At 29.5% G+C, this 18,243-nt stretch overlaps 5 protein-coding genes across 11 annotated transcripts; 3 read left to right on the top strand and 2 right to left on the bottom strand.

Moving 5' to 3' along the window:
* The first annotated feature begins 9 nt into the window (after positions 1 to 9).
* LOC130668365 (probable trafficking protein particle complex subunit 2) lies at positions 10 to 1,519 on the top strand. Its single transcript, XM_057470625.1, has 3 exons — positions 10 to 295; positions 370 to 603; positions 1,239 to 1,519. Exons 1-3 carry the CDS (start codon positions 206 to 208, stop codon positions 1,335 to 1,337), a joined length of 423 nt encoding a protein of 140 aa, XP_057326608.1. The 5' UTR covers positions 10 to 205; the 3' UTR covers positions 1,338 to 1,519.
* Positions 1,520 to 1,649: 130 nt separating this feature from the next.
* On the top strand, positions 1,650 to 5,761 carry LOC130668361 (UTP--glucose-1-phosphate uridylyltransferase). Of its 3 annotated transcripts, none has more exons than XM_057470618.1 (9): positions 1,650 to 1,808; positions 3,537 to 3,773; positions 3,841 to 4,023; positions 4,113 to 4,318; positions 4,395 to 4,470; positions 4,551 to 4,694; positions 4,768 to 4,906; positions 4,981 to 5,285; positions 5,355 to 5,761. In XM_057470618.1, the coding sequence occupies exons 1-9, from the start codon at positions 1,785 to 1,787 to the stop codon at positions 5,565 to 5,567; spliced, it is 1,527 nt and encodes a 508-aa protein (XP_057326601.1). In that variant the 5' UTR covers positions 1,650 to 1,784; the 3' UTR covers positions 5,568 to 5,761. The 3 variants fall into 3 exon arrangements, with proteins under 3 accessions (XP_057326601.1, XP_057326603.1, XP_057326602.1); XM_057470620.1 differs by lacking the exon at positions 1,650 to 1,808 and adding an exon at positions 2,212 to 2,244; XM_057470619.1 differs by lacking the exon at positions 1,650 to 1,808 and adding an exon at positions 2,872 to 3,025.
* Positions 5,762 to 5,830: 69 nt separating this feature from the next.
* Positions 5,831 to 12,463, bottom strand: LOC130668360 (protein tramtrack, alpha isoform-like). 4 transcript variants are annotated; one of them, XM_057470613.1, is made up of 7 exons: positions 12,066 to 12,463; positions 11,790 to 11,959; positions 11,242 to 11,596; positions 10,807 to 11,163; positions 10,528 to 10,660; positions 6,828 to 7,372; positions 5,831 to 6,751 (listed from the first exon to the last, which is right to left on the bottom strand). In XM_057470613.1, exons 3-7 carry the CDS (start codon positions 11,551 to 11,553, stop codon positions 6,476 to 6,478), a joined length of 1,623 nt encoding a protein of 540 aa, XP_057326596.1. In that variant the 5' UTR covers positions 11,554 to 11,596; positions 11,790 to 11,959; positions 12,066 to 12,463; the 3' UTR covers positions 5,831 to 6,475. The 4 variants fall into 4 exon arrangements, with proteins under 4 accessions (XP_057326596.1, XP_057326597.1, XP_057326599.1 ...); XM_057470614.1 differs by lacking the exon at positions 11,790 to 11,959; XM_057470616.1 differs by lacking the exon at positions 12,066 to 12,463 and having other exon boundaries at positions 11,790 to 12,058.
* A 476-nt stretch (positions 12,464 to 12,939) lies between these two features.
* Positions 12,940 to 15,106, top strand: LOC130668120 (deformed epidermal autoregulatory factor 1). Of its 2 annotated transcripts, XM_057470218.1 has the most exons (5): positions 12,940 to 13,024; positions 13,104 to 13,429; positions 13,571 to 14,065; positions 14,145 to 14,606; positions 14,717 to 15,106. In XM_057470218.1, the coding sequence occupies exons 2-5, from the start codon at positions 13,181 to 13,183 to the stop codon at positions 14,906 to 14,908; spliced, it is 1,398 nt and encodes a 465-aa protein (XP_057326201.1). In that variant the 5' UTR covers positions 12,940 to 13,024; positions 13,104 to 13,180; the 3' UTR covers positions 14,909 to 15,106. The 2 variants fall into 2 exon arrangements, with proteins under 2 accessions (XP_057326201.1, XP_057326200.1); XM_057470217.1 differs by having other exon boundaries at positions 12,946 to 13,429.
* LOC130668119 (U3 small nucleolar RNA-associated protein 18 homolog) lies at positions 14,985 to 17,253 on the bottom strand. The gene is made up of 6 exons (XM_057470215.1): positions 17,095 to 17,253; positions 16,697 to 17,023; positions 16,262 to 16,622; positions 16,001 to 16,192; positions 15,743 to 15,911; positions 14,985 to 15,664 (listed from the first exon to the last, which is right to left on the bottom strand). The coding sequence occupies exons 1-6, from the start codon at positions 17,151 to 17,153 to the stop codon at positions 15,201 to 15,203; spliced, it is 1,572 nt and encodes a 523-aa protein (XP_057326198.1). The 5' UTR covers positions 17,154 to 17,253; the 3' UTR covers positions 14,985 to 15,200.
* Between the last annotated feature and the right edge of the window lie 990 nt (positions 17,254 to 18,243).

Here is an 18,243-nt window from a genome sequence, read left to right as displayed (position 1 = left end):
GTGGCTGGTAGTTTTTAGAAAATAGGAACAGTATTATTAAATATTTCACTCCAATAATAATAATATTGTTAATTATTTATATTAATATTAAATATTAATTAAGAATTAATTTATGTCAGTGAGCTGTATGAAAATAATTAATTACATAGCTTATGAAATGTTTTGAATTTAATTTACAAAAAATTATTAGATAAACTGAGCGAACATGTCTGCTAATTATTACTTTGTTATTGTCGGTACTGCAGACAACCCATTATTTGAAATAGAATTTAGCGGTTCTAATAAAGAATCTAAGGTAATTAATAATATTTATTTGTTTGTTTTTTAATAATAAGTTTTATTAACATTTTTATATTTTTAAAATTATAGAAAGAAGATCACGCGCATTTAAATCAATTTATAGCTCATGCAGCATTGGATCTTGTTGATGAACATAAATGGAAAACAACAAATATGCATTTAAAAGTTATTGATAAATTTAATCAATGGTTTGTCAGTGCATTTGTCACTGCAACTCAAATTAAATTTCTTATGGTACATGACACTAAAAATGAAGATGGTATAAAAAATTTTTTTAATGAGATGTATGAAATTTATATCAAGGTAATTAAATTTATAATCAGTATGTCATATTAATTGGAAATAGGGTAAAGTATCTAATCTCTGGCTCTTTAAAAAAATATGTACACCTTATTGAATATTTACTTAATTTTATGGTGGAAATTAAATACTAAAAAATGATCTTGAAGTCAGCAGACAATCAGTAATTTTCGGATTTTTTTCCCAACTAATAAATTTCAAAAAAACAAAAACTAAAAATATGCACTGATAGAAAATTTGAAAAACTACAGGTGCAATTTTTTCAAATATTTTTTTTTATAGTTTACCGTCTAAAAATAAAATTCAAAAATTATTAGACGTCTGCTAACTTCAGTATCATAATAAAAAACGGTAAATTTGTTGCGAAATACCAGGAGTCAGTATCCCTTTTATTTTTAATTAAAATAATTAGTTTAGTAAAAGAAATACATAATTATGTTTAGAATGAATTTTATAAATTAAATATATAAAGGCCAACAATGAGATACTTTGCTCTACTCATGCTGACGTTTTTTGAAGTCTGTATGAATTTAAAAAATTTTTTTTTATTAATATTGAATTTGTTTATTTAAAATAAAAAGATTTTAAGTTTTCTGATGATTCCAGTATCATTAATCTGAATTTGTTTATTTTTTCAGTATTCAATGAATCCATTTTATAGAATAAATACTCCAATAAATTCTGTTGGTTTTGAAAAGAAAGCGCAACTTTATGGACGAAAATATCTTTCATCATAATTTATTAATATAAAATCTATTTATTAATTAATTGATTAATAAACAATAAAAATTTATGTTACAATATCTTACTAAAAATAATTTATAAAGTAGTTACAATGTTTTTAATTTAAAGTATCGATTAATAAAAATTTATTTATAAATTAAGACAACTAAAATATTTTACAAATATATTTAATTTTTTATCATTATTATAATTAATTAAAATAAAAATAAATTCGATGACAAATATATGATTCAGAGGATGGCATTACAACTATTTTTATAATTACTATGCCCGATATTTAGTTATACTCATTTGCATAACAGTTTGGTCAGATGAATGACCTTCATAAAGATCTAGAGGTTAAAATTATATACCACACCTTGGATACCGAAAAAAGAAAAAAAAATTTACTCAGACACAAAACAAGTGCAAGTTTGTTGTGGTTTTAAGCTTGTCAAACAATGCTGTGTGTTGATGATAAAAAGGTAACGAAAATTTATTTTATTTAAATAAATTTATATTATTTACAAAATATTTAATTTAATATAGACCATTGCTCAATAATTTTCACAAAAAATATTTACAAGCAACGAAGTTATATATAAATTTAGTAACAAAAGGTACTTTGACACATCAGATAACCTCTGAACTCAATATCACGGTTCCGTAAATTGAAAATATACAAATATGTTATTTTTAAAACTTTAATATGAGTTAAGAGGATGAATCATTTAAAGTTACGCAGTTGATTTTAATCTGTACTTTTAAAAAGAAGATCCTAATCTTATCACAGGAATTTATCAAACGTCTATACGCTCGTTAACGATTGACGACAATATCGATCAGATATAATTTATTTTTATAAATAAATATTTTTATATATTATTTTAAAAATACATTTATATGGATTTATTATTTACGGTATAGTTTTGTAACAATTATATTTTTAAATTAAATATTTTTTTTGCAACAAGAATTTAAATAAATTTATTTTGAAATTTTTTTAATTGCTGGACAATTATTTTAGTAAACAATTGCATTTGAAAAATAAATGAAGCGGATATTTTTAAATTAAATATTGTTTAAAAAAATATTTACAAATGCATATGAGTTTTTAAAATTCAAGCGCTCATTTAAAAATTATTATCTAAAATAATATTTAATTTATTTATTTATCAGCATGATTGATTTTAAAATATTTGTAAAATAAAATTCAAATAATTTTCTGACACTTGGAAAAGAAAAAAAAAATGAAGTGGAAACAAAAATAAAAATTAAGGCCATTAATAAATTTTCAAAAAAAAAAAAGGTGAAGAAATGAAAAAATTAATTTACAAAAACAATAATAAGAGACTGAGGAAAAAAATAAATATCGCTATAATATAAGTCTTGCAGTTATGGAATAAATCAGTATGCAAGTATTAAGATTTATATTAGTCTTTATATTTAAATGAAATTAACGAAGCCTCGGTCTGTAAGAGATAAATAAAAGTCTACTGATAACGGACGTTAAAGTTTTTAAACCCAGGCAGATGTCCAATAGTCATTTAGTTTCAGTTTCAAATCTAATCACATGAAATATTTTAAAGCTTTTAAAATTATTTTTACTTCACTTATTACCGTTTAGTAATACAGTTAAAAAATTTACAATTATAATTATTTTAAATTAAAATTAATCACGCAAATGGAATATTTACTACGAGTAAGTTATTAATAATATGATTTTATTATTTATATATTTATTATCAAGCAATGAAATTTTTTTGTCTCAATAATAAGTCGGTTAAAAAATATTTAATAGTTGATCGTTGTATTTTTCTCTATTCCCACTGAACGCTATTAGCTCTAATGTGATAGATGATGCAGCAAAAATGATACGTCGTTGATAATTGTAATAGTTTAACAACTTTGGTCTCATCATGTGTACAACAAGAGAATTATTATCAAGGCTATTTAGCACATAAATATATATTGAAGATATTTTAACAGATTACTTCAAGTCTGCATTACGCGCAGCGTATTTGAGTGTTATCACTTTTCAGAGCAGACTTGTCATTATTTCAAAACCAGATTGACAGTTTTAATTTATTAATCAAGAATAATATTTAAATATTAGTATTATATATAATTAACATTAATCATAAATTATCAGTGGACATTTATAAATATTAATAAAGATAATAATTCAAATAATATATATTTCATGATGATAGTCTCGTGGACATGCACGTCAGCCATCTGACACTCAAGCTTTTCGAGAAAGGACGAAAAGAGATGCTGAAAGCGAAATGCAGTTTGAACTAAATCGTCTTGAAGCGACAGCTCCACCGCATCTACGAGAGCGGATTAAATTGGAGTTTGATGGATTCCAAAAACTCTTTCAAAAGTTCCTTCAAGATCAAGGACCTTCGGTTGTATGGGAACAAATTCAAAAATTACCTGAAGGAGCGGTAAGTTTTATTTTTTATTATTAAATCTATTAATTTTCTTTATTATTATTTTTTTTTTTATTAACAGATCAGAGATTACGATTCTCTGGTAGAGCCAAGCCATGAAGAAATTCGTAATATGTTAAATAAATTGATAGTTGTAAAATTAAATGGAGGATTGGGTACCAGTATGGGATGTCATGGACCAAAATCATCAATTACTGTCCGCAATGATCTCACTTTTCTGGATCTTACCGTACAGCAAATAGAGGTTCATACATTTCATATTTATATTTAGTAGTTGTTATTATTATTATGTTATATAACGATAATTAAAAGTGATAATAATTTTTTTTTTAGCATTTGAATCGAGAGTACAATGTGCGGGTACCATTAGTTTTAATGAATTCCTTTAATACGGATGATGAAACCCAGAGAATTATCAGAAAATACAAAGGGATAGATGTTATCGTTAAAACTTTTAATCAAAGCTGCTTCCCTCGCATCAGTCGAGAGTCTCTACTGCCTATAGCTAAAAATTGTGATGTCGACGAGGAAATGGAATCGTTAGTATAATAAATTATTTTTATCAGAGCTTAATACCTACTAATTTTATTCAAATATTTTTTATCATATTTACAGCTGGTATCCTCCAGGACACGGTGACTTTTATGAGAGCTTCCATCGATCAGGTTTACTTGACGAATTCATTGAATCTGTAATTTATTCATTGCTTTTGTGATTATTCAAATTAGTGTGAGTCATTTAAAAAAATCTCATATATTACCTATGTTTCAGGGTCGCGAATATTGTTTTATTTCAAATATTGATAACTTAGGAGCGACGGTAGATAATAAAATAATGAAATTAGTTCTTGAGCCGACAAGTGGTCCACATGAATTTGTGATGGAAGTTACTGATAAAACACGAGCTGATGTTAAAGTAAATCAGTTAATTATTAATTTTTTTTACTCTTAATTACTCTGAAGATATTTAATGCTATTTAATTATTCAGGGAGGTACTTTAATTCAGTATGAAAATAAATTACGTCTTCTGGAAATAGCACAAGTACCAAAAGAACATATAGACGAATTTAAATCTGTTAAGACTTTTAAATTTTTCAATACCAATAATTTATGGGCCAAATTGAGCGGTAAAAATAATCACCATTTAATATTAAATTAATTGAGTATTTACGTATGCTAATATATTTTTTTTTTTTAATAGCTATTCGCCGGATATTGACTGAGAAAACACTGGACATGGAGATAATTGTTAACCCAAAGGAATTGGAAGGCGGGCTGAATGTTATACAGTTGGAAACTGCTGTGGGCGCGGCTATGAAATCATTTGACGGAAGTATAGGTATCCATGTGCCACGGAGAAGATTTTTGCCCGTCAAAAAAACCTCCGACTTGTTGCTTGTCAAAAGTAATTTATATGATCTGCGCAACGGATCATTATTGATGAGTCCCAAGAGAATGTTCCCTGTTACGCCACTTATCAAATTAGGGGACAATCACTTTGCCAAAGTAAGATCATTATTCAAATTTATTTTTGATATGATTCAGATACTTATTATTAATTGTCCATACTTTTAGGTGGCTGAATTTTTACGTCGATTTGCTAGTATTCCAGATCTTCTGGAACTAGACCATCTAACTGTATCCGGAGACGTAACATTTGGTCGCGGTGTTTCACTACGTGGTACAGTAATTATAATTGCAAATCACGGTGAACGTATTGATTTACCATCAGGTACTATACTAGAAAATAAAATAGTGTCAGGTAATCTACGTATATTAGATCATTGAAAATGTAAAGTAGTTTTATTTAAAAGTTATTGTATAATTAATGTGTCAATTAATCTTAAAAACAAGAGCTTCTTTGTAGTTCAATGTTATTTGTTTTAAATATTTCTCACCTATGTAACAAAAAAAAAAATTCTCATACTTTTTTTTTAGTCTTTTGACGAAATTATACAAAAATAAACTTATATAAATAAATACGCACATTTATACTACTGAATTTATTTTGGTATACGAAAAATTTGATTCTAAAAATTATAAGTTTTTTATTTTTTTTTTTTTTTTATTTTTTTTTTTTTTTTACCAACTAAAATTCATTTATTCAAATAAATTTGCTGTACAAGATAATACTTATACAATAAAGATTTAAAATATTTTACTTCACGCATCCACAGTCTTCTTAGCTTTTACAATTCAGGTTTAAGTCATACGTTAAATGTAAGTTAATTTTGAGGAAAAAATATATATACTTTGTTAATCATATTCATATGTAGATGGTTAATTTATCTAAATGCCACTAACGATAAGTAATTGTTCTTAATTCGGACGGTTTTGTAATTTCATTTTAAATAGCTCGTCATTACACAGGTTTCAATCACAATTACATTACTGTACATGTAATAATTATTCCGATAAAATATTTTTTGTATAAAAAAAAAAGTTTAAACATAAATAATGAAAAAAAAAAAAATGATAATTATGTACTTATGTAAAAATACTTATTTCTTGAAAAATATCATTTGGAATATAATTTAAAAATAACAGTCAATTTGTTATTAAATTATAAATTAGATAATTTTGATTCTAGCTGATATGTGATATGCAAAATATTTAATATAAATTGTAATCACATTTATATCATAATCGCAGTTGTGATAATAATAATAATAATAACTATTATTATTTTTACAGCGTTAGATTGAGCTAGTTTTTGGTAATGTTTTTATGGTTGAATTTTCACGCTGACGTTCATGAAACTCTTGAAAACACGGTACAATGCACAAGTTTATTTGACATTCTGGACAATGGTATTTTGTTTTACGCCTCAATGTACGACCGTGAGTGTCAACGGTATTCCAACAATGATTACATCCCAATGCTGGCCCGTCTCGTTGAACTGGGCAATGACCCGACCGCTGATCGCTTGCTCCTCCTTCTCTTATTGTTCTTATTTCTCTTCCACTACCGAGCTGTAAAATAATAAACGGAAAACAAATAAGAGCACTGTAATTTTAAATAAGTATTAAATTATTGGAAATGAATTACTTGTGGTGTCGATGAACTTCGGAGTAATTCAGCAGGTATGATTCTCAAACAGCTTGAATTATTTCCGGCATCTTTAGTTATCCGTGACTCGGACTGTCCCTCCTCAATCTTAATAAGTGGAATCGGATCGGTGCCTCCAGAAGGACTTGAAGAACGTCCAGGATACTCGGGATTTGAGTGCTGTCGTTGAATCCAGTAATTACTTGATGAACTTTGCTGCTGACTTGGCAAAAGTGGATGAGAGTGCTGCTTCACTAAGTAGGATGGCTGTGGTACAGTTAACAAATTTGTACAAGTTGTGACTGTTAATAGAGTTTGTTTTGATGTCGCTCCCTGTGGAGGTTCATTGTCTTGCCAATGCTGCGAGGACGAAGGAAGATTCAATATCGGAGTAACTGAGTGAGATTGCGGTGATGAAATCACTCGAGGAGAACCAGGCTCGCTGTCTGGCGAAGGGTGTCCTGGCTCTGATTCTTTTTTCACTCTCGTTTGTCGCATTAGCAGCAAACGACTGCGTTTTCCCTCAACCTGTTTGCTTTGGTGCGCTGAAAAATATTTTTTATTTTCATGTTAAAATAATAAATAATTCAAACAATTAACTATAGATTTTTATTTTATTTTTTTTTCTCGCTGAAATAATCGAATGCGGTTTTACATTATTTTTTTTTTTTTAATTTTATTACATAAAATTGTCTATTATATCTACAAAAAAATTTTTTTAAGAACACTTGTCTACTAATTAACATTTTTTTTTTTACATACATGATTATTAAAAAATTTTTTGTTACCGTCATTCGTACACAGGACATCAAAGTCTACATTTATAATAATTATATAAAATGCAATGATCATTTTTTTTTATTTTATCAAGTATAAATTGTATTACATGTATACGATAGTATTGATAATAATAATAATAATAAATAACGAAAAATAAAGCTAATAATTATTATTGTCATAATTTCTGAACAAAATATGACCAATAAATTAGCATAACTTTTTTTTATACACAATCATTAGCTAATAAGTATTCAGAAATCACGTATATCATTAAATTGGAATTTAATTTCAAATTAATAATAATAATAATAATACATTTAATGTTTGTTAATTTTCTAACTAGCATTTACTTCGAGTTAGTGTCAAACTAAACTGTTAATTAAAATGCTGAACGGAAATCCGTTATAAAAATTGTCATTACTAATAATTATTATCTAGTCATTAATGTGTATGGGTAATATAATTATATATACTTTTTTTTGGAAAATATTATATTCTAAAAGAATATCTATAGTGAAAGACGTAAGATAACGATACGTTATATTTTGTGATTACAATGTATAAAAGAAAAAATAAAATATATAAAATATCTTTAATATAATCGATTACTGTTCCGAATAATTTATATATTTACAAAACTTAATTTTCGTAGATTTATTTATACACCGCAGAGATGTTACCGCTATTCATATGTGTATGGATAATTTTTTGATTTAGCACAAATTAAAAATGATAATACGAAATGAATAATAATGATAATAATATAGCATTAAAAGTGCTGAATTTACTAAAACCTATTTGTACATGTAGTGTGGGAAAACGTTAGCTCACATGGCATTATAATTGACACCATGTAGATTGATAGGCATAGTTGGATTAGATAGTGAGTAATCAATGTGTCTAGTGTCAACGTAACCGCCGAGCATCGTGTGGGGAGCGTGGGTGGGTATCATAGCATGAGTATTGTGAATATTATGAGCGCTATGGGGACTATGAGTACTGTGGGCACTGTGGGCACTGTGAACACTGTGTGCACTGTGAGCACTTAAGGGAGTTGTCGGTGGACCCATGGAAGATGGACTTGGCGGTTCGACAGGTGGTGGTACTGGTGGAGAGGATGGCGATGAGTTGGATTCATTTTTAACTTTTGATTTAACACTTGGTCGATTGTTTGGATATCCACGTTTTTTATATTCAAGCCAAAGTGTTCGATTGTTAACGCCAAACATTCTTGCGGCTTTACAGAATCCTATCCCACCGTAGCGAACTGCATCCAAAGCTCGGATAAAATTTTCATCAGCTTGTGGATTTGTTGATCTTTTTCGCTTAACTGTTGCTTGTGGGCTGGCACAGGGACTTTGACAGCTATTTGAACACTGACCAGAGGGCGATAGACCACCTGATGATGACGTATGCTGGAGTCCATGAGGTGATCCTGGATAACTGTTCATAGCACAGCTAGAACCAGTGGTGTTGGTACCCGGGTACTGATCGTTGGTGCTCGATGACGCCGTTATTTCGGGCGTCGTGAACGCCGATGATGCTTGAATCGACAGATTCGTTTGACACGAGGATAGAGCGAAACGTGGATACGTATGCTCCATGATTGTCCATTGCAATCCTGTAGAACAGACCAATTTCATTCTTTGGTCAGAGCATAGTTCATTTTCAAAGTATATTTATATTTAATATTTAAAACAAATTTTATTTTTAATAAAAAAAAAAAAAAATCTATTAGTGAAAATTAAATAATTCCATATTAATTTATTCACTATCAATTAAACAGTTTTCATTTTTATTTATAAGCAAAAAAAAATTTAACTCTTAGTTATCATGTTATACCTGCATGTGCAATTATCATTATCAAAATACCATGTCTTATTATATTGATTTATAAATTATTAAAAGTTAAGGTTTAATATAATAATAATAATAATAATAAATAAATAAATAGCAAAATTATTTAAATATAAACTATGGCATGGCACAGATACATATTCAAGCACAGCAGCATCATGAATTACTATTCAAAAAATTTACAGCACAATAAAATGGCTAGAAAAAGCACACACACACACTCTTTAAAAGCTAAATAAATCTTTTGCTTATTAATTTATTTATTCACAATTTTTTTTTTATTATTTAAATACATACTGGTGTGCAATGTATCTGTGTGCCATTATTATTCTATAAATCATAAATCTATTGTATATTTTTATCTGGTTTTAATTAAAATTTTTTTTTTTTTTTTTTTTTTTTTTTTTACAAATATCCGCTCTATATTCATGTCAAACGTCTGTTGATTCCGTTGTGCAACATACTTGAACGCATCTGTGCCAGCATATATCACACAATTGGGTATGTACTCATAATCATGCAAAAATAGCACGGTAATGTTTATATACCACCTAGATTAAAAATTATAAAGGAAAAAAAAAAAAAAACAACAACAAATTCTTCCGTTGTTGTTTTTTTCACGAGCAGTACACAACAGAGTACAGAGTAGCCAGTACACAATGTTAATGGAAGTAAAAGTTAAAGTTATATTGATAATAATGAGTTAGTGCTTTATCGTTTTGACTTGTCAATAAAACGAGGACAAAGGGAATTTAAAAGTTACCAAATACTAGCGTTAATAATTAAAAAAAATAATAATAATCATAATAATAAACAGCAAACATTTTATTGTTAATCAATTAAACAATTAAATTAATAGCCTATCAACATGGTAATGATCCAGTTTGATTTACTTTTGTTTAAGTATGATTCTGGTTTATATGCAGCTTCAACTCAGTAGTCAAATCTTATTTTTTTTTTTTTTCTAACCATTTACACACATGATATTGCATATTAATAATTTATATTATGATTAATATTAAAACATATAATTTAAAGTAACCATAGGAAAAAAATAACTCACCTTGATGTGCTGGTGCTTGAGACGAGAGTGATGAACTTTGGCCTGCATTTGCCCCAGATTGATGACTTACATCGTGCACGGAGCCTTCACTTTGAGCGAGTGTTGTCGTTGTACTACTTTCCATATTACTCATCTGAAAAAAAAATAATAACAATAACAATTAATCGATAATCTCAAATTAAAATTTTAAAAAAGTACAATAGTGTAACTAGCGGTATAATAAATGAAGCTAAAATTGAATCTGTTACTTAAATAACATTATATAATTACTAAGCTTACAATAGATATTTGATCCTCGTCAATACTGCCTTGTGATTCAGTATTAGTATTTACTGGACGTCTTATATTATCGCGATTATCTTGTGACACTATCAATGGCTCAGGTTTTACAACATTTGTAGCAACAAGTGTTATTTCGCCCATTTCTTCATTTTGTTTATCGCCAGACCCAGATGCCGAACCAGTCGACGATTTTCTCAGTCTCTTACGCCTCAATGAAGGCGACATTGGAGATGGAGTTGGTGAACATGATTCACCACGATCTCCACCGCTAGGGTCACTGCTACCACTTGGCCACTTGGTTAACGTCGCTGGATGCATTTCAGCAAGTCCTTTTATTTTTAAACTTTCAGCAGTCTGCAATTATTTTAAATATACAATGAATAATAAATTAAATTAAATTATTAATTAATAATAAATAATATTTAACTGTACCTTAATAATTGAAGGTAATTGTTCTTGTGATACATTAACTTCACCGTAATACATAAAATCAACCATTATTTTTAATTCAGAAAATTTAACATCTTTCAATATAACTATTGGATGCTGACATGGATTAACAGTGAACAATGATTGAAAGTATGTACTGCAGGCTGACAATACCACTTTGTGTGCTTGTAAATGCCGGCCTTCAGCAGCTAGTGTCACATCAACCAAAGTTTCATTTGTTAACAGAGTTGAGAACACTGATATAAAGTTTGGCTGATGATTATTCCATCTTAGACAAAATTGTTGCATACTCATAGTGATTTTTTATTATTTATTTATTCAATTATACGTTTACCAACTGCAATTATAAAATTTATTTTATTTTAATTATCAATAACTAAAATATTTGAAACTTGTATCATTGCTACAATTTACACATTATCAAGTACTCCATTATTTAAAATAACAAATTATTATCCTACTTAGTTTAACTGACACGAGTAATTTTTAACAAATAATAAGTTGTTTAAATATTATTATTATTAATTTACCTCGATTAAAAGTAATAAATATTAATCATAATTTGTTCACATATTATAGTTTTATCGAAGGCTATAAAAATTCACTGTTACAGGCTTTATATCCATGATAAAACACCAACCAAAGTAGAGCACCATTCAGTGTTCACAAATAATACTCCAATGTACGTTATTTGCAAGTACTATTACGATAAATTTATAATTTGTAATTAGATAATTAAATAAAATACTTGAAATCTTTTACTGTATAAATGTATAAATGTTTTGTTAAAAAAAAATGATACACACCAACAAGTACTTATTGTTATATACTGTATTCACTTGTTCCAAAATGCCTCTTACTCTCTTGGTCTTTGCTAAAATTACCAAGTAGACGAAGTAGACTCAACGATGACGCTTGTGTAACTCCTATTCACAAGTGACGTCATACTCCCGATATTATTATTTTGTAAATACTCGGTCGTACAATGGACATTATCGTAAATATTCATAAAATTGTCTTGTTAATCGGTCCAATACATACATGTATGTGTATATATATGTACATATATATTTAAAATAAAATAAACAAACAAATAAAATCAACAATTGTAAATGAATATAATTAAATTGGCACCGCGACGATGGTCATAAATCAGAATATGATCAATACACCACTCGGTGCTGGCTACTCTGCTGCCAATTGCCAAAGTCGTCCATAAAGATCTCTAATGCACCGATGGAGATTATCTTCATTAAAACATCATTTTTTTTTTCTTTATTCATATTTGCTGCATTTTTTCAAGTACCTCATGGACAAAATATTTTTATATTTTTAAATAAAAAATTGTGATACCAAAAATCGCTGACGTCTATAATTTTTTAAATTTGTGACAAAAATTTTGAATTAATATTAATGGTGACTTCAGTTTATTACTTAGAATTCATATATTTAATTGTTTCAAAATAAAAAAACAAGACATAAATGTCTAATACATGAATGTGTTTAGAGCAATAAATCAAACTTGCCATTAATTCTTCTAAATTTAAAATTTAATTTTCATAATAAAAAAAATTAGTTTTTATCTTTTGAATTTATTTTTTTTTAATTTCTATTTAAATATTGGCGCGGGAAAAGATGGTGGCGCTTTGAAGAGCCAGTGGAGAGAGTAAGAAAAAACGCATCATATTCTTAAACATATGTGTAACATCTGTATACTGTTTGTATAACCCATGAGGTTTGTCACGGTACACAAGTCTAGTGATAAGTAAAAAAAAAATCATTACATGAAATTACCGGAGCCATTAATAATAATAGTGCGGATAAAATAACGGTGCGCAATAAAGTTTTAGGTGGGTTTGTATACAGACGCCATTTGGACACCGAGTGCAACGAGAACGAAGAGCGAACGACGACAGCCGAAATGGAAGAGAATCAAACATCGGAAAGTGTCGCCGTATTACCGGACATGTCCGAACCATTAACGAGCGAAACCGAGGAGTCGTCTGGACTAACGACTGAACACGAATCTCATCCGGTTGCGGTTACATCTGTTCAAGGTGTATCTACTGTCCAAGGGGTACCAGTCTCATTACCGGTCGGTTCAATTATTGGCGTCGCCAATTCTAGCAATGGGACCACTTTTAATGTCATCACTTCGGACCAACTGCAGGTAGATATTCATCACTGAGATGACACTTACCGGGTATCAGCTATCAGCTATCAGCTTTTATCTTTGATCCTTGTTCTACCTGATTAATTATTTATTATCTAATTGATGATTTTATTTTAAAAATGATATGATATATTGCAGCAACTATCAAACTCTGGTCAATTCAAGCAGATGCTCTGCGTGGACAATGGATTCTTATGCGAGCCTCGTCACGAAAAGGAATCGGATCCATTGCGCTGGAGTGGTGAACTCAAGGCAACGCACATCGTTATACAAAACAGCGCTGAAGAATCTGAAAATGAACAGATGCAAGTTGCCGCCAGTAATTCACAAACTTTGTGTAGCTGGACAGAGGCTGCTAACATGGCAGTTTTACCGATAAGATGTAAAACAACAAATGCCGAGTTGCATAAAAGTAGATTTGGATCTGGTGGTAGAGGAAAATGTATAAAAGTTGGTAATACTTGGATGACACCAAGTGAATTTGAAACCCACAGTGGCAGAGCTTCAAGCAAAGACTGGAAGAGGAGCATCAGATTTGGGGGTCGTAGTTTGCAGACTTTGATTGAGGAAAATATTTTAAAGCCACATGCTACATCATGTACCTGTGCTGCTTGCTGTGATGATGATACAGCAGTAAGTAGACCTACTAATGTTTTTTTTTCTGTTAATTGCGATCATGATAAATAACTTGGGATTTTATTTTTTACTTTAGAGTGGACCAGTTCGCCTTTTTACTCCGTACAAACGCCGAAGAAGAGCGCGTGATATATCTGACGGTGAAACACCATCAAGAAAAATAAAAAGCGATAATTCACGTGACTGCAGTAATAATGAAGAAAGTGATAACGAAGTTGGGGTATCAGAAAAAGAAATTTGGCCGCAGTATGTATCAGCAGAAGGTCTTGTTGTGCATCAAGCACAGGATCAAGAACAAGTTATGCAGGCTGTTAATGTTGATCATGAACAAACAGATGAATTATTTAAGAAATTAGACGAAATGTCAAACACAATGATTAAGTTAGCTTATGACTTTAGAAGAACTGTTGAAGAAGCCAAAGAATTGAGTCGTCAACAGAGACGTGAACAAGCTTTAGTTGCTCAACTTAATAGTACTAGAGGTGATGTAATTGAAGCCGTTGGCTTGCAACCAGCATCCAATTCTCATAATAAAAAGGTATTTAATCTAAACTATATATATGTATATATATTTACTTATTTGTTAATTGATCAAAAGATCAAGTACTGCGATAAGATACAAACTAAGTGTACTTGTTTTAATTACAGTGTGCCAATTGTGATAGACCAGCGATGGCTGAATGCTCAATCTGTAGACGTACGCCATACTGTTCAATATTTTGTCAACGTAAAGACTGGGCTGGGCACCAAGTTGAGTGTGTACGTGGTGCCGAGACTGTTATGCTCATCGTAGAAAGTAGTAGTGCTGATACCGGTACATTAAATACTACCGAAGACTAATAATTATAATTTGTTTGGCGTCACCGTAATTAATTACTTATGTTTTTGATGACCAGTCAAACAATATTTTTCGGTGAAAATGACATTAATAATAATTTAATTAATAAAACGACCATTAATAGAAAATTAATTAAAATTTATCATGTAAATAAATTTATTATATCTATCACAATTTTTAAATCATGGAACATTAAATCTCACGTAAAAAATATTTCCTCTTTATTCATTATCGTTTTTTAATCAATAAAAAAAAACTTTTTCAATAATTATACACTTTTTTTATATTCTACAATTAATAATTACCATAGTGTTTCAATCGATACAAGTGCGCGCAACCTTTGTTATTTGAAATTCCCATAAACCCGCTGCTGGGAGAGAAGTCGATTGCCAAGGGGGTATAAATTGTTGTCCGGGAGGTAGGAAAATTTGAGAAAACATTGAAAGACGGCAAATGGACCATTTTGAAGGCATTGTCTTTGTACTTGGACCCCATTGCCAATATTTCGCAGGTGGAATTAAATTTCAGTGACGTTATTGCAGTCACGAGGTTCAAAATTATTTTAGAGGGCTTGGGAAATCGATCACGTAAAACGCTACTTGTTTCATACAAATTTACAACTCCCTGTTTACTTCCAGTGGCTAAAAACTGTCCACTCGATGATATTGCTATTGATGTACTTGATATACATCCGGTATCAATTGCTCTGTGTATGCAACTTCGACTATCAATATCCCATATGTATATTTCTTCAGAGTCTGTAACAAATAGAAAATAATTATCATCATACTCTTCGTGATCATTAAAAATTACTGAAATAAATTTTTTCTACAAACCTCCGTGGGTAATTAATTTTTTAGTATCTGGTGTAAAAGTTATAGCCTGACATCTTCTATTCATTTTAAAAGTATGAATCAATTCTTTCGTTAAAGCTGATAATAAAAATATTTCTCCCATTTTTCCTATGACTGCAATAAATTTTCCATCGGGTGATACTTCGAATTTCTGTAAAAATTTTAAATATAAACAATGAGTATTTTCTTTTTTATTTTATTTGGAAGATATTAAATAAATTATTTATAATTTTTACTTACCGACATATTTGTTACGCCAGTTGGCAATGGAATTTTATATATTTTACCAGACATCAAATCGTATAATTGACTGTACGAATGATTTCGAGTTCCAGCAATTATTTCATTTCCGTCTCTCAAAAACTTGGCTGCATTAATATTGAAACGTTCGAACTTCACACTTTGTAATTTATTATTTTCCTGGCCGTCAATCTAAAAAAGTAGATATAAATAATTAAAATAATCTAAGATTATTAATTATAAAAATATAATTAGATTTACTTTAAAAACAGATAGGACTCCAGATAAACCAGCAACAAAAGCAACAGTCGACGTTGGATGAAACTGCATGCTAGTAACAACTGGACCCTCACAATGAGTCTCTGTATTAATGTCCTTAAGCGCTTTTATGTCAATGATTCCTCGGGGTAATTTTTTATCTTTCGTAGTTCGCAATCTATTACTGTGTTGATAAAGTTCTTCATCCGAGTCATCAGAATCTCTAACTTCCTTTTTTTTTATTTCCGACCATTTTGGAGCACCAACAAGAGACTGAAATTTATTCTCCAACAATTCATTATAAGTGATCTCAGGTCTACCTCCTGGTAATTTACGTTCTTGAATCTTCAAGGCAGCATTAACTCTAGAGTAATCAATTCCAATAAATTAATAAAAATAAAATTTAATAAAGAAATTTTATAAATTATTTAAACATACGAATAATTTTCATCATCTTCATCAATCCAAGCACGTTTGCAACTGTCCAGTTTTGCTTGATCCTCTTGGCATTCATCATCACTATCATTTTCTTTGTCCTCATCACTTTCTTCAGCTTCATCATTTTCAGACTCATCACTTTTTTCAGCTTCATCATTTTCTTCAGACTCATCACTGTCGTTCTCTTCATCAGTTTCAATATTAGTTGAATCTGCAGCACTTTCACCAGCTACTGTATCTCCACTAGTCTTAACATTACTATTTTTATTTTTTGTAAATAAAGTCTTAATCAAATCATTAGAGTCTTTGAAAGCTATTTGCTGTAACCTAAAAAAAAATAAATGGTTACTCGATTTCAAAGGTGAATCTTTTTAAAAAAATATAAATTCAAATCTTACCTGTCTTCAGCTACTGGATCATACTGAAATTTCTGCCTCTTAGGTTGATGCGCTGCCATTATTTTAAATTTATAAAATTAATTTGCAAGTATCATAAATAAACTCACGTGTACTTGCACACAAAAAAGTCAATTATAAATATATTTAAAGTGCAGCGATTGCTACGCCCCCTACAGAAAATTTGAATAAATAAATTCTGATGATCGAGTCGGACAATTTTAATGGATGGAATTCAACGGTAACGGTCGTTGAACAGGCACCAGCATTGGATGTAGTAGCTATTGGATTGGCCAATGGAAAAATTATTTTACATATATTATTGAGCAACGCTGGGCAGACGGCAAAGGTCCTCTAGCGCGGGAATTTACCGCGAGTCAAGTAAAACAACTTGTAAGAGCGCTCTTTCAAAATACCGAGCGTAGATCTGCATTGCTTGCTACTATCAAATAATTATAAATTATAATTACTATCACTATTATTAATTATAAATTTATTTAAAATATATGTAATTTTGTCTAAAGATAATTTAGGCGTCGAGGTAATTAATTAATCATTAGTGTAATTTTTTGTTTTTGACTAATAAGCACTGATAATTTTATTTTTTTTATTTTTATTAGATTTTATTATAAAATTTTCTTAACTTTTGCGTATTAAAAATGTGTGGTCTAAATTTAATTTTTTTTTTCCTTAAAGGCAAAGATAAATGTAAAGTAAACAACTACCAGAGGAATTATAAGATGATATTAATTAATTAAATATATAATAAATTTATGTATATGATTAACTTAATTAATTTATTAGATTGATTTTGTTACAATAATGTCTGTAATTTTGTTTTCTCATTTTTTTTGTATATATATACACGTAGCTGTGTAGATTGGCCAGAACAACGGGTGGTGGTGGTGGTGATAGTGGTTGTGGTAGTCATCGAGGGGACAAGCAAGAAGTAGATGATTTATAATTATTAGCCACTCTTATTGCAGTGGTAACGTAGAACTGTCGCAGCTTCAAACTGATTACGTGCATTCACGAAGATGACGATGACTGTGAACATGGAAGCGTACATTGACACAGTCATTGAGACCGCCGACGTACACTCGCGTATATCCCTCCGGCGTCATTATTAATCTTATTATTACTAATTTTTTT

This window comes from Microplitis mediator, chromosome 5 (assembly GCF_029852145.1).
Source record: "Microplitis mediator isolate UGA2020A chromosome 5, iyMicMedi2.1, whole genome shotgun sequence".
Classification (NCBI taxonomy): domain Eukaryota; kingdom Metazoa; phylum Arthropoda; class Insecta; order Hymenoptera; family Braconidae; genus Microplitis; species Microplitis mediator.
The sequence above is the reverse complement of the archived record's forward strand: the minus strand, read 5'-3'. Positions and strand labels throughout refer to the sequence as shown.

Coding starts and splice junctions, on each gene's coding strand:
- LOC130668365 (XM_057470625.1), top strand. CDS start 206: ATGTCTGCTAATTATTACTTTGTTATTGTCGGTACTGCAGACAACCCA. Junction 296..369: donor GTTCTAATAAAGAATCTAAG/GTAATTAATAAT, acceptor TTAAAATTATAG/AAAGAAGATCACGCGCATTT. Junction 604..1,238: donor TGTATGAAATTTATATCAAG/GTAATTAAATTT, acceptor TTATTTTTTCAG/TATTCAATGAATCCATTTTA.
- LOC130668361 (XM_057470618.1), top strand. CDS start 1,785: ATGCTGTGTGTTGATGATAAAAAG. Junction 4,471..4,550: donor TTGACGAATTCATTGAATCT/GTAATTTATTCA, acceptor CCTATGTTTCAG/GGTCGCGAATATTGTTTTAT. Junction 4,695..4,767: donor AAACACGAGCTGATGTTAAA/GTAAATCAGTTA, acceptor TTAATTATTCAG/GGAGGTACTTTAATTCAGTA.
- LOC130668360 (XM_057470613.1), bottom strand. CDS start 11,553: ATGAGTATGCAACAATTTTGTCTAAGATGGAATAATCATCAGCCAAAC. Junction 11,164..11,241: donor AATTACCTTCAATTATTAAG/GTACAGTTAAAT, acceptor AAATAATTGCAG/ACTGCTGAAAGTTTAAAAAT. Junction 7,373..10,527: donor TCAAGCACCAGCACATCAAG/GTGAGTTATTTT, acceptor AATATTTTTCAG/CGCACCAAAGCAAACAGGTT.
- LOC130668120 (XM_057470218.1), top strand. CDS start 13,181: ATGGAAGAGAATCAAACATCGGAAAGTGTCGCCGTATTACCGGACATG. Junction 14,066..14,144: donor GCTGTGATGATGATACAGCA/GTAAGTAGACCT, acceptor TTTTTACTTTAG/AGTGGACCAGTTCGCCTTTT. Junction 14,607..14,716: donor CCAATTCTCATAATAAAAAG/GTATTTAATCTA, acceptor TTTTAATTACAG/TGTGCCAATTGTGATAGACC.
- LOC130668119 (XM_057470215.1), bottom strand. CDS start 17,153: ATGGCAGCGCATCAACCTAAGAGGCAGAAATTTCAGTATGATCCAGTA. Junction 16,623..16,696: donor GAAGATGATGAAAATTATTC/GTATGTTTAAAT, acceptor TGATTACTCTAG/AGTTAATGCTGCCTTGAAGA. Junction 16,193..16,261: donor GAGTCCTATCTGTTTTTAAA/GTAAATCTAATT, acceptor CTACTTTTTTAG/ATTGACGGCCAGGAAAATAA.